At 41.9% G+C, this 14,170-nt stretch overlaps 1 protein-coding gene across 1 annotated transcript in view; it reads right to left on the reverse strand.

Annotated features, from left to right (window-relative positions):
• LOC139830280 (uncharacterized) overlaps positions 1–12,481 on the reverse strand; it is an 80,470-nt gene extending 67,989 nt beyond the window's left edge. Inside the window, exon 1 of the mRNA XM_071818287.1 lies at positions 12,380–12,481. Within this exon, the coding sequence (XP_071674388.1) occupies positions 12,380–12,481 (102 nt within the window). The remainder of the gene's footprint in view (positions 1–12,379) is intronic.
• Positions 12,482–14,170: the final 1,689 nt, after the last annotated feature.

A 14,170-nucleotide genomic window follows, 5' to 3' on the forward strand; every position in this document is an offset into this window, starting at 1 on the left:
TGGAGCTTGTTAACTCCGGCATTGAGGGTTCGTGTAATCCTACGCAATGTGTTCATCATCCAACAAAAGTGTAGAGTATGCATTTATCTATTCTGTTATGTGATCAATGTTGAGAGTGTCCACTAGTGAAAGTGTAATCCCTAGGCCTTGTTCCTAAATATCGCTATCGCTGCTTGTTTCTTGTTTTTCTTGTGTTACTACCGATGCGTTACTATCGCTTGTTTACTACACGCCGGAAGCTATTTTCCGCACCGTTACTCTTGCTCATACTTATTCATACCACCTGTATTTCACTATCTCTTCGCCGAACTAGTGCACCTATTAGGCGTGTTGGGGACACAAGAGACTTCTTGCTTTGTGGTTGCAGGGTTGCATGAGAGGGATATCTTTGACCTCTTCCTCCCTGAGTTCGATAAACCTTGGGTATCCACTTAAGGGAAAACTTGCTGCTGTTCTACAAACCTCTGCTCTTGGAGGCCCAACACTGTCTACAGGAAAGGAGGGGGAACGTGGACATCAAGCACTTTTCTGGCGCCGTTGCCGGGGAGGAAAGGTAAAAGGCACTCATACTTCGGTTCCAGGTAAAGTACTTTTCTGGCGCCATTGTGTTTGTGCTCGAAGCTATTTCCTTTAGATCCTGCAATTGCATCTTTTTGTTTCTTGTTTACACTAGTTAGGCATAATGGAAAACAACAAAAAATTGGTGAGCTTTTTAATCTTTTTCCTGATTTAGAATTGTTTGATGCGAAAATTAAAAAACCTATGGAACCTTATTTGCATGCTAGTAGCGATGTTATTAGTATGAATGCAATTACTGCTAATACTATGGATAAGTCTAAGCTTGGGGAAGCTAGTTTATATAAGAATAATCTTTTTTGCTCCTCAGCTTTGGAAGAAATATTTTGCTACGATAATGCTTTATCTCCCATATGCGATAACTCTAATGATGTTTCTGATATTTTAAATCCACCTGCTGAAAGTATTCCGTATAAAATACCTATGAAAATTATCGAATGTGTTATGGACAACCACTATAAAGGGGATGGAACTGTCCATCCTAGAGATCATTCTTGTTTTTGCACGAATTATGCGGGTTATTCAAGTGTGCGGTATCTCTATGGATGAAGTGAGGAAGAAGATATTCTCTCGTTTATTGTCTGCGGTAAAGCGGCGCATTGGTATAAATTGTTGGAGAATAGACATTCTCTTGGTTGGGAGGAAATTGCATCTCTCTTTTATTCTAAATTTTATCCTCCTCATGAAGTGCATATTGATAGGAATTATATTTATAACTTTTATCCTCGTGATGGAGAGAGTATTTCTCAAGCGTGGGGGAGACTGAAGTCACTAATGCTCAAATGTCCCATTCATGAGCTCCCCCGTAATGTTATTGTTAATAATTTTTATGCGAGGCTTTCAGGACAACACAAGGACTATCTGGACGCGTGTTCGGAAGGATCTTTCACAAGCAAAGAGGTTGAAGCTAGGTGGGATCTTCTTGATCGGATTGAGGACAACGCTGAAGGATGGGAGAACGACAAAGGTAAAGAGTCAGGTATAAATTATGATTATGAATGCATTGAAGCTTTTATGGATACCGATAAATTTCGAAATATGAGTGCTACTTATGGTCTTGACTCTCAAGTTGCTGCAAATCTTTATAAAGCCTTTGCTTTTCATTTTGAATTGCCTAAAAATAATTTTGATAAGTATCATGAACCTTTTAAAGAGGCTTGCATGAAGAATGAAATTGTTGTTAATTATTGCAATAAGCATGCTCAAACTCCTAAAAATGCTATTTCTTATAAGCATGTTAATTTTTGTGGAATGCATAGGCCTTGCGGAATTAATCAAGTCAAAAATGAATATTGCATCCATCATATTAATGAAAAAACTAGAAAGTGGTTTAGGGCTCTAGATGATCTTGGTAAAAAAGTTTGTGCCCTCTATCCTTTTATTTGTGAAGTTTGCCATGAAGTGGGTCATTTTAATTTTCAATGCTCCTCCAATGATAATTTGAACCCAATGAGTGCTGCAAATTTGTATTGTGATGATGAAATTACTCCTAATCAGCATGATGAACTTACTTTATTTTTGGGGTGTGAAGAACTGCGAGAAAAATCTCTTTGTTACATATGAGTGATCTTGATATTGATGATGTCCTGCATGGGTGTTTTTCTTATTGCATTGATAATAGCCATACAAATACTTACATACAAAATATTTTAGAAGATGACACCTTGCCAAAATATGATAGGACCGCTGTGTGTTTTCAACTAATTAATGAAAAGGAGGGATCCTCCCAAGTTTCTTCTATTGTTTCGAAAGTAAATCAGGTTATGCGGACGAGCCACCCTTCAAGCCTCTTCCTCCTAAAGAAGGGAACGAGGAGAAGGAAGAGAAGAAGAAGAAGAAGGGAACGAAGAAGAAGAAGAAGAAGGAGAATAAAAAGAAAGAGGTAACAGCGTATCCCCGCGTGAATGAGATAACGCTAGGTAACCGTAAGTATGTTGCTCCTAATGATTATTGTGATAATGAATCTGAATACGATGATCTTCCTATGCCCTTTACATACATTAGCAATCATGATTTGAATGAACACACTACTTTTGATATTGCAAATCTCTGGGAAACTAATTCTGAAAATGATGATAATAATTGCCATAGTGTCAGTGCTATCCATGCTTCCTCCCATAATAATATAGAAAGCTGTAAGCTTGGGGAAGAGGTGTTTGAAAATCCTTTTGCTACTGATCATTATGTGTTTGATACATCTCCTTCTAATAACAATGATGGTATGGTCATAGATAAACCGACTGTGAAAGATAACTATTCTATTTCTTATGATGACACTGTGCCTCCGATCTTTGATGATTATTATAAAGAATGCTATGATATAGGTTATAATTATCCTTATGAAACTTGTCATAGTCATGATTGGATTACCAAAAACAATTCTTTTAATATGCAACGTGTTTACCATGTTCAAATTCTTGATAATAATCTTGCTCCAATTACTATTAATGAGAATAACTCTTCTTATGCCAAAATTAATGATACTTCTATGCATATGAACCATGATAAGAATGTTTTAAGTGATGGGTATATTGTGGATTTCATCAATGATGCTACTGAAAGTTATTATGAGAGAGGGAAATATGGTTATATGCATCTTAATAATATTAAGTTTCCCCTCTTTATGTTGAGAATCTTGAAGTTACTCGTGTTTTATCCTCTTATGCTTGTCACTTTGTTCTTCATGAATTCATTTGTGTACAAGATTCCTCTTCATAGGAAGCATGTTAGACTTAAATTTGTTTTGAATTTGCCTCTTGAAGCTCTCTTTTGCTTCAAATACTATTTCCCGCGAATGGATTATTAAAATTGCTGAGCCCATCTTAATGGCTATAAAGAAAGAACTTCTTGGGAGATAACCCATGTGTTATTTTGCTACAGTACTTTGTTTTATATTTGTGTCTTGGAAGTTGTTTACTACTGTAGCAACCTCTCCTTATCTTAGTTTTGTGTTTTGTTGTGCCAAGTAAAGCCGTTGATAGAAAAGTAAGTACTAGATTTGGATTACTGCACAGTTCCAGATTTCTTTGCTGTCACGAATCTGGGTCCACCTCCCTGTAGGTAGCTCAGAAAATTAAGCCAATTTACGTGCATGATCCTCAGATATGTACGCAACTTTCATTCAATTTGAGCATTTTCATTTGAGCAAGTCTGGTGCCATTTTAAAATTCGTCAATACGAACTGTTCTGTTTTGACAGATTCTGCCTTTTATTTCGCATTGCCTCTTTTGCTATGTTGGATGAATTTATTTGATCCACTAATTCCAGTAGCATTATGCAATGTCCAGAAGTGTTAAGAATGATTGTGTCACCTCTGAATATGTTAATTTTTATTGTGCACTAACCCTCTAATGAGTTGTTTCGAGTTTGGTGTGGAGGAAGTTTTCAAGGGTCAAGAAAGGAGGATGATATACTATGATCAAGAAGAGTGAAAGCTCTAAGCTTGGGGATGCCCCGGTGGTTCATCCCTGCATATTTCAAGAAGACTCAAGCGTCTAAGCTTGGGGATGCCTTGGGCATCCCCTTCTTCATCGACAAATTATCAGGTTCCTTCTCTTGAAACTATATTTTTATTCGGTCACATCTTATGTGCTTTACTTGGAGCGTCTGTATGCTTTTGTTTTTGTTTGTGTTTGAATAAATGCTTGTGTGGGAGAGAGACACGCTCCGCTGGTTCGTATGAACACATGTGTTCTTAGCTCATAATATTCATGGCGAAGGTTGAAACTGCTTCGTTAAATTATTATATGGTTGGAATTGGAAAATGCTACATGTAGAAATTGGTGTGATGTCTTGAATAATGTGATACTTGGCAATTGTTGTGCTCTTGTTTAAGCTCTTGCATCATATACTTTGCACCCATTAGTGAAGAAATACATAGAGCTTGTTAAAATTTGGTTTGCATGAGTGGTTTCTCTAGAGTCTAGATATTTTCTAGTAAGATGTTTGAACAACAAGGAAGACGATGTATAGTTTTATAATGCTTGTAATATGTCTTCTATGTGAGTTTTGCTGTACTAGTTCATGCTTGTGTTTGCTTCAAACAACCTTGCTAGCCTAAACCTTGTATCGAGAGGGAATACTTCTCATGCATCCAAATCCTTGAGCCAAACAACACTATGCCATTTGTGTCCACCATACCTACCTACTACATGGTATTTTCCGCCATTCCAAAGTAAATTGCTTGAGTGCTACCTTTAAAATTCCATCATTCACCTTTGCAATATATAGCTCATGGGACAAATAGCTTAAAAACTATTGTGGTATTGAATATGTAATTATGCACTTTATCTCTTATTAAGTTGCTTGTTGTGCGATAACCATGTTCACTGGGGACGCCATCAACTATTCATTGTTGAATTTCATGTGAGTTGCTATGCATGTCCGTCTTGTCTGAAGTAAGAGAGATCTACCACCCTATGGTTAAGCATGCATATTGTTAGAGAAGAACATTGGGCCGCTAACTAAAGCCATGATCCATGGTGGAAGTTTGATTTTGGACATATATCCTCAATCTCATATGAGAAAATTATTAATTGTTGTTACATGCTTATGCATAAAAGAGGAGTCCATTATCTGTTGTCTATGTTGTCCCGGTATGGATGTCTAAGTTGAGAATAATCAATAGCGAGAAATCCAATGCGAGCTTTCTCCTTAGACCTTTGTACAGGCAGCATAGAGGTACCCCTTTGTGACACTTGGTTAAAACATGTGCATTGTGATGATCCGGTAGTCCAAGCTAATTAGGACAAGGTGCGGGCACTATTAGTATACTATGCATGAGGCTTGCAACTTGTAAGATATAATTTACATGATACATATGCTTTATTACTACCGTTGACAAAATTGTTTCATGTTTTCAAAATAAAAGCTCTAGCACAAATATAGCAATCGATGCTTTCCTCTTTGAAGGACCATTCTTTTACTTTTATTGTTGAGTCAGTTCACCTATCTTTCTCCACCTCAAGAAGCAAACATTTGTGTGAACTGTGCATTGATTCTTATATACTTGCTTATTGCATTTGTTATATTGCTTTGCATTGACAACTATCCATGAGATATACATGTTACAAGTTGAAAGCAACCGCTGAAACTTAATCTTCCATTGTGTTGCTTCAATGTCTCTACTATGAATTTATTGCTTTATGAGTAACTCTTATGCAAGACTTATTGATGCTTGTCTCGAAAGTACTATTCATGAAAAGTCTTTGCTATATGATTCACTTGTTTACTCATTGCATTTACATTGTTTCGAATCGCTGCATTCATCTCATATGCTTTACAATGGTATGATTAAGATTATGTTGGTAGCATGTCACCTCAGAAATTATCTTTTATCGTTTACCTACTCGAGGACGAGTAGGAACTAAGCTTGGGGATGCTTGATACGTCTCCAACGTATCTATAATTTCCGATGTTCCATGCTTGTTTTATGACAATACCAACATGTTTTGTTCACACTTTATATCATTTTCATGCATTTTCCGGAACTAACCTATTAACAAGATGCCACGGTGCAGTTCTGTTTTCTGCTGTTTTTGGTTCCAGAAAGGCTGTTCGGGCAATATTCTCGGAATTGGACGAAATCAACGCCAAACCTCCTATTTTTCCCGGAAGCGTCCAGAACACCGAAGAAGAGTCGGAGAGGGGCCAGGGGGCCACCACACCACATGGCGGCGCGGGCCAGGCCTAGGCCGCGCCGGCCTAGGGTGTGGCGCCCCCAGGTGCCCCCCTGCGCCGCCTCTTCGCCTATAAAAGCCCTTTCGACCTAAAAACGCAGTACCAATTGACGAAACTCCAGAAAGACTCCAGGGGCGCCGCCGCCATACCGAAACTCCAATTCGGGGGACAGAACTCTCTGTTCCGGCACCCTGCCGGACGGGGAATTGCCCCCGGAGCCATCTCCACCGCCGTCTTCACCGCCATCTTCACCGCCATCGCTGCTTCCATGATGAGGAGGGAGTAATCCACCCCCGAGGCTGAGGGCTCCGCTGTAGCTATGTGGTTCATCTCTCTCCCATGTACCTCAATACAATAATCTCATGAGCTGCTTTACATGATTGAGATTCATATGAGTTTTGTATCACTGCTATCTATGTGCTACTCTAGCAAAGTTATTAAAGTAGTTCTATTCCTCCTGCACGTGTGTAAAGGTGACAGTGTGTGCACCGTGTTAGTACTTGGTATATGCTATGATCATGATCTCTTGTAGATTGCGAAGTTAACTATTGCTATGATAATATTGATGTGATCTATTCCTCCTACATATGCATGAAGGTGACAGTGTGCATGCTATGTTAGTACTTGGGTTAGTCTTTTGATCTATCTTACACTATAAGGTTACTTAAACATGAGCATTAATTGTGGAGCTTGTTAACTCCGGCATTGAGGGTTCGTGTAATCCTACGCAATGTGTTCATCATCCAACAAAAGTGTAGAGTATGCATTTATCTATTCTGTTATGTGATCAATGTTGAGAGTGTCCACTAGTGAAAGTGTAATCCCTAGGCCTTGTTCCTAAATACTGCTATCGCTGCTTGTTTACTGTTTTACTGTGTTACTACTGATGCGTTACTACTGCTTGTTTACTACACGCCAGGAAGCTATTTTCTGGCACCGTTGCTACTGCTCATACTTATTCATACCACCTGTATTTCACTATCTCTTCGCCGAACTAGTGCACCTATTAGGCGTGTTGGGGACACAAGAGACTTCTTGCTTTGTGGTTGCAGGGTTGCATGAGAGGGATATCTTTGACCTCTTCCTCCCTGAGTTCGATAAACCTTGGGTATCCACTTAAGGGAAAACTTGCTGCTGTTCTACAAACCTCTGCTCTTGGAGGCCCAACACTGTCTACAGGAAAGGAGGGGGAACGTGGACATCAGTCGGCTCCGGCGTCGGCTCACGGGAAGGGGAGGACTGGCTGGAAAGATCCGATGGAGCAGAGGAGGAAGAAGACATGGTGGCGCCGGAGGGCTTTTGGAGTGCTAATGCGAAGAAGATGCGAAAATAAACTGTGCGGAGCGGTTAAATAAAAGGGGATATAGTGGAAATTTAATGCCACAGCAGTTTCCGAGGAAGTGGTGCCTAAGAAAAAAAAAACTGCCAGGTCACGCGGAGAAGTTGAGAAGGCAAGGCATCATGATGACGGATACTGCAACGGTTCTGCCACGACATGACCCAACGAAAGGAAAGCAGAGTGATTTTGGAATTACCAATTCCAAAACCAGGGGGGCATGTGTTATCACCAGAATTTGACCGAGTCAGAGGTGGGCCACGATCAAGATGGGCTTGAAGATTATATACGGAAGAAATACGTGGATCGGCCTTATATGCAAGGTTGGGCTAGTTTGCCCTTGTATCTGTAATATAGTAGATCGCATCTTAGATTAGAAGTTAGAATTCGTCTCGTGCACGGTTGGGATTACTCCCACGTTAGAAAGTCTCCTGGACTATAAATATGTATCTAGGGTTTATGGAATAAACAACAACCAACGTTCAACCAACCAAATCAGTCTCGGCGCATCGCCAACTCCTTCGTCTCGAGGGTTTCTACCGGTAAGCAACATGCTGCCTAGATCGCATCTTGCGATCTAGGCAGCACAAGCTCCACGTTGTTCATGCGTTGCTCGTACTAAAGCCTTTTTGATGGCGAGCAACGTAGTTATCATAGATGTGTTAGGGTTAGCATAGTTCTTCGCGTAACATGCTATCGTAGTGCAACCCTTGCATATCTAGCCGCCCTTACACCTATCTTAGGTGTAGGGGCGGCACCCCGCTTGATCATTATTTAGTAGATCTGATCCGTTACGGTTGCTCCTTGTTCATCAAGGATTAGTTTAATATCTGCAATAGTTAGGCCTTACAAGGGGCTGGAGGATCCAGCGGCACGTAGGGTGTCGTTCGCTAGTCCTAGACAGGATGTTCCGGGGATCAACCTCGTGTTGGTTTTTAGGCCTTGTCTAGGATCGGCTTATGATCACCGTGCGTGGCCGCGAAGCCCAATCCTGAGTAGGATGATCCGATTATGCGGTGAAAACCCTAAATCGTCGTAGATCTCATTAGCTTTATCTTGATCAAGCAGGACCACCATATATTCGTGCACCTCGTACGAATCATGGGTGGATCGGCTCCCTGAGCCGATTCACAGGATAACCTGAGAGCCGATCGAGGCTCGTATTTAATGTTTACGTGTATGCCATGCAGGAAACTAAGCGAGGCATCTCCATCACCTTCCTGACCAGGTATAGGTCAGGTGGCACGCCCTTGCATCAGCATCGGACGTGTGTACCAGAAGGCTTTGCGGGCCGTCGCTCGGAGGGACCTCGGCCAGCCGCAGCCCTAGGTTGTTCCCGGCTCTACGGTGTTGCCCGTCGCTGCCCGCCGGTGGGTTTTGGCAGCAACACATACTGAGGGAAAACTTGCTTCTATACTCACACCGTCCTCTTGGGGTTCCCAACGGACGTGTGTAATTGCACGCATCAAACTCCAATGCACCTCAAGTGTCAACTCTCACTTGACGAGACCGGCAAGGCGGTGGATCCCAAGCTTTACCGTTCGATGATAGGTTCGCTTCTTTACCTTTGTGCCTCTCGCCCGGATATAATGTTAAGCGTTGGTATGTGTGCACGGTTTCAAGCAAGCCCGAAGGAAAGCCACGTTGTGGCAGTCAAGAGGATCTTTCGATATTTAGTTGATACCCCACACTTCGGACTATGGTACCCAAGGGACACGGACTTTGCTTTGGTTGGCTTCACCGACTCCGATTGGGCGGGCGACAAGGTTGATAGGAAGTCTACATCCGGAGCTTGTCACTTTCTTGGAAGATCCTTGGTGTGTTGGTCCTCGAAGAAGCAAAATTGTGTCTCCGTCTCCACCGCGGAAGCCGAGTATGTTGCTGCGGCAAGTAGTTGTGCTCAAATCTTATGGATGAGGCAAACCTTGCGGGATTATGGACTCGAGTATAGCAAAGTGCCTCTTTTGTGTGACAATGAGAGCGCAATCAAGATCGCCTACAATCCGGTTCTTCATGGCAAGACAAAGCACATTGAGATAAGGAACCACTTCATCCGGGACCACATTGCACGTGGAGATATTGTTCTATCCTTCATTGGCACCAAGGAGCAATTGGCGGACATCTTCACGAAGCCCTTGGACGAGAAGCGTTTCATTGAGTTGAGGCATGAGCTAAATATCATTGATCCGTCGAACTTTGCTTGACCGTCGTGCGCACATACCACTCTCAAACTATATATCTAGATGAAAGGCACGCATGAACATAGGGGGAGTGTGGTTTAAATATATTGAGCTATCCCTCCCCCCATAATGCATAAAGAAATCCAAAACATATGCTATTCGTCAAATAAGTGACTTATGAGCTTAATGTTGAGTTGTAGTCCGTGAGTCCTAGATACATCTACGCGACCTCACACTACTACACTCTTACACGGTGGCTTTAGCCACCAACCTCCTCTTTGAGGAGTTTTTTGATTCTTTGTGTTTCTTGTGACCTTCTTTTTGTCCTTCTTCTTTGCTATCTTTTTCTTCATGCTTTTGGAGAACCTCATTCAAGCTTGTTTTCCCTTTTGATTTTTGCAAGTTTGGTTGTATGTTCTTTTTCTCCATCCCTCTAGTTTCTCTACCCTCCTTTTTTGGTGTTCCGATGCCAGAGGGGGAGAAGTTCCTATGTGGATGGGGACCTTTGTTGTTTGTAGCCTTGTGATCCTAGTGTCTTATCTTGTCTTGTGGCTACATAAACAACTCTATGGAGGTATCTTATGGTGAGTTTTGGTATTCTCAAGGCTATGGTATGATAACTTCACCCAAATCTCCTTACATGATATTATGTTGCCTCCATATTGCGCATATGTTATTTGAACATGATCGTGTATCCTTGTTACATGTGTGCTTGGTTTGTAAAATCTAGGGGGAGTTATGCCTCTAAGACGTGTGTATTTGTATTCAAATACATATTCTAAATATGCACACGTTTAGGGGGAGCTCCGTCGAGCTTTTGCAAATCTAAGAATCTCATCATAATATCATATGCTCTTGAAAAGTCTTGTGTTGTCATCAAACACCAAAAAGGGGGAGATTGAAAGAGCAAAGTCTAAACCCCGTGTTTTGTGTGTTTGATGACAACACTTGAGTTATCTCACCATGTGCCTTGAGTATCATTGCTAGATTTGCAAGTGCACGGTGACCTCGCTGGACACGTCAAGATCGGAAGACTGAAGCGTAGTTATGGGTAGCTATAGGTTTTCTGGTTTTGTGTGTGTTTCGCGAGGTGACATGGATGGAGAGAAAAAGGGAATAAAATCAGTTTTAGCCAGACCGGTACTACCGGTACCTGTAGCGGTAGTACCGCTACCCCTATAGGTACCGCCCCACGGTACCGCTCTGAGTTCTGCGCTGGAATTGTCCCTCAGTACGAGTTACGGTACCTCTGCGGTACCTGGAGCGGTAGTACCGCTCACGAGCGGTAGTACCGCCCATGGTACCGTAACTAGTTACGGCAGTACCGCTCTGGTACCGCTTTGGATCCAGTAAGGTTTTGACCCCATTGCGGTACCTCGAGCGGTACCTCTAGCGGTAGTACCGCTCTGCGTCCACATGGACCAGATCTGGGGAATTCGAACTCAGAGCGGTAGTATTGCTTCCCGGAAGCGGTAGTACCGCTTAGGCAAAAACTGGACATAACGGTTGGATTTGGAGGAGCCTATATAAGGCCCCTTCTTCCCTAATTCATTTTTATCTCTTCTCTCTCTCTCTCTCTTCTCCATTGTTGCTGAGCTTAATCCTTGAGGATCTCCCCAACCATCCAACCAATCTTGCTCAAATTTTGAGGAGTGGTGGAGGAGACCTCGATCTATAGTTCTACCAAGAGAGATTTCACCAATACTTGCTATTCCTTAGTGGATCTTGGTGTTAGGGTTCCTATTGTGGGACATTGGAGGAAGTGCATCCATGGAGGCTAACTTGGTGTTGTACTAGCTCCATGGATTGTTGGGAGCCTCCTTGTGGTGTGGAGCTCGCCCCAACCTTGTGAAGGAATCACCGCCTCGACCGGTGCCTTAGTGGAGAAGGGGGAGCCTCTTCGTGGAGCTCTCTCGAGGAAGAAGGTGAGGCCTTCCTTCGTGGTGTGGCCGTCTAGCCTCTTGTGTGAGGCTAGCACCTCCTCAACACAGACGTACTCCCTTTTGTGGGAGGAACTGCGGGAAACAAACCTCGCCTCGTCTCCGCGCCCTTCGGTTGTCCCGCTCCTTACTCTTACTATCTTGTGTTGTTCCTTTGCTTGTTGCACTTGTTCTAGGATCATTGTAGGATCACCAACACCACTAAAGCAATCACCTTTATCTTCCGTTGCGCTAAAATTGAAAAAGACTAAAACTTGATGTAGCAACCATTCACCCCCCCTCTTGTTCGCTACGATCCATTCACCGGTGGTCCACGTGGCAGTCCTAGATGAGAAGATGCTGAGGTCACAGTGTACATGCCTTAGATCGGCCACGGAGAATTCCCCCTCGACGCTCATCGTGTGGTTCGAAGTGACTTTATCGTGTCATTGTGTCAGCCTGTCAGGGTTGGGAGTGGCGGAGAACGTGCGGGAGGAGGTTTTGTCAGTTTTTTTAGAAGAAAAGGGCATAGCCCCGGCTCCATTTCTGAAACCAGATTCGTCACAACGTTTTACATTTTATTTTCCATAAACAAAATCTGAGAGAACACCAGCGCTAACCCATGCACTACATTAGCAATGGGAACGTTTAGATCTAAGGAGGACCCTAAACCCTTCACCATCTCCAACCAACATTAGTGCATTTGCTTCCAATGTCCCCACCAGATATGCTGTTGTGATCTTCAGAGTTTCTCCGTCCACATGCTTCAGGTTCCCCATGTACACCTCCATCTCGGTCCTCTCGCCTTTTTTCCGGGGTCAACCAGGCCCCCGCCACATTAGCAGAGGTGGAGCAGGAATCAAGCTAGTCCTCTAATCTGCTCACAATTGTCATCAACATTCCTTTTTCTTCCTTCGTGAGCATGATGCTCCATTGAGCTAGGGTGTAAGATACTCTTCTCAAAAGTACATGCATTCTCACCTAATGTGTTCGATTGAATACCATATCATTTCTTGTTAGACAAATAATACTTAAAATGGCAGCATTAATCATATTTATCACCAAATTCTTTTTCTTAACTCAGAATTTTCAACTAAAGTTGAAAATGGAAGGTTAATACCCTAAACCCTCTTTATTTCTGACCACATATTGGAAGCAACACCACATTCAAAAAAATAAGTGATGACATGTCTCCAATTCGTTGCAAAAAAACACATGTCAAGTCATCCACTGATTGCCTTTTGACCAAATTATCTCTAGTGAGGGTCTTATTGTGCATCATCAGCCACATGAAGAGATGAATCTTTGGAGGAACTTTTAAATTCCACACATAATGAATATTAACAGGTAAAACTCCTTTTAAATTTTTAATATCATACATGGATTTCACAGTGTAAATACCATTAGCTTCCCACACCTAAATGAGAGCATCATCCTCATCATCAAGGTGTAGGGTTTGTGCAATTTGTATAACTCCATACCATTGCAGCATTAATCTATGAGCAAAACATCTCCTAAAAGTTACTTTTAAAGAACTCCATCCCAGAGGTAAAAAAATAGTATTGGTTTCGTTCATTCACTAGGTAGTAAACCTCCAAATATTGTATGGCCAGACTGCAAGAACCAAACGAGTGGTCCTCTCGGAACTTCACTTTCTTACCGTTCCCTACCTTCCATTGGTAACCCATTTTGGCAGCTTTAGCAGCCCATAACACACCTTTCCAAAACGGGGAAGCACCAATGATAGAACAATAGTAAATGTTTAGGATTATCCACTCTATACGTATGCTCTATAATTTGCTTCCACGGTTTATTTTCATCCAATTTATATCTTTTCACCCATGAAGCAAGGAGGCATAAATTCATCCCAGTCAAGTTAGAGATACCAAGCCCCTAAACTCTTTCTTTTGGGTGACTAGCCCCCAATTAGCCAGATGGTATTTATTGTGACCCTCACAATTATCGCATAGGAAGTGAACCATCTGAGAATTAATCAAATAAATAGCACATTTATAAAATTCAATAACATTTAGCAAATATAGAGGGATACTTGCTAGCACACTTCTAACCAACTCCAACTTGACAACATGGTTTAGAAGTCTACCTCTCCATCCAGAGGCTTTTTTCAAAACCTTGTCTTTTTTTTAGCTTACTATGGTGCAAGACATCCCTAAATATTGCAATGGGAAATTCCCCAGCTTACAAATCAAAGTTCGAGCAAACCTCTGAGCCTCTTCCTCCCCAACATTTATAGGGATCACATCACACTTGTGGAAGTTTATGCCCATCCCAGATAATTGTTCAAAACAAGATAATATCCACTTTAGATTAATTGCAGAGTTGATATTGTTTTCCAAGAAAAGGAGGATGTCATCAGCTAATTGCATAACTAATGAAGTAATGATCCTAGATGTATTCATATTTTTTGCATTAATCCAGCAATCTGCGTGCGGGTTTTGTCAGTTTTGGATTGGGCTTTC

Source organism: Lolium perenne, chromosome 4 (assembly GCF_019359855.2).
Source record: "Lolium perenne isolate Kyuss_39 chromosome 4, Kyuss_2.0, whole genome shotgun sequence".
Classification (NCBI taxonomy): domain Eukaryota; kingdom Viridiplantae; phylum Streptophyta; class Magnoliopsida; order Poales; family Poaceae; genus Lolium; species Lolium perenne.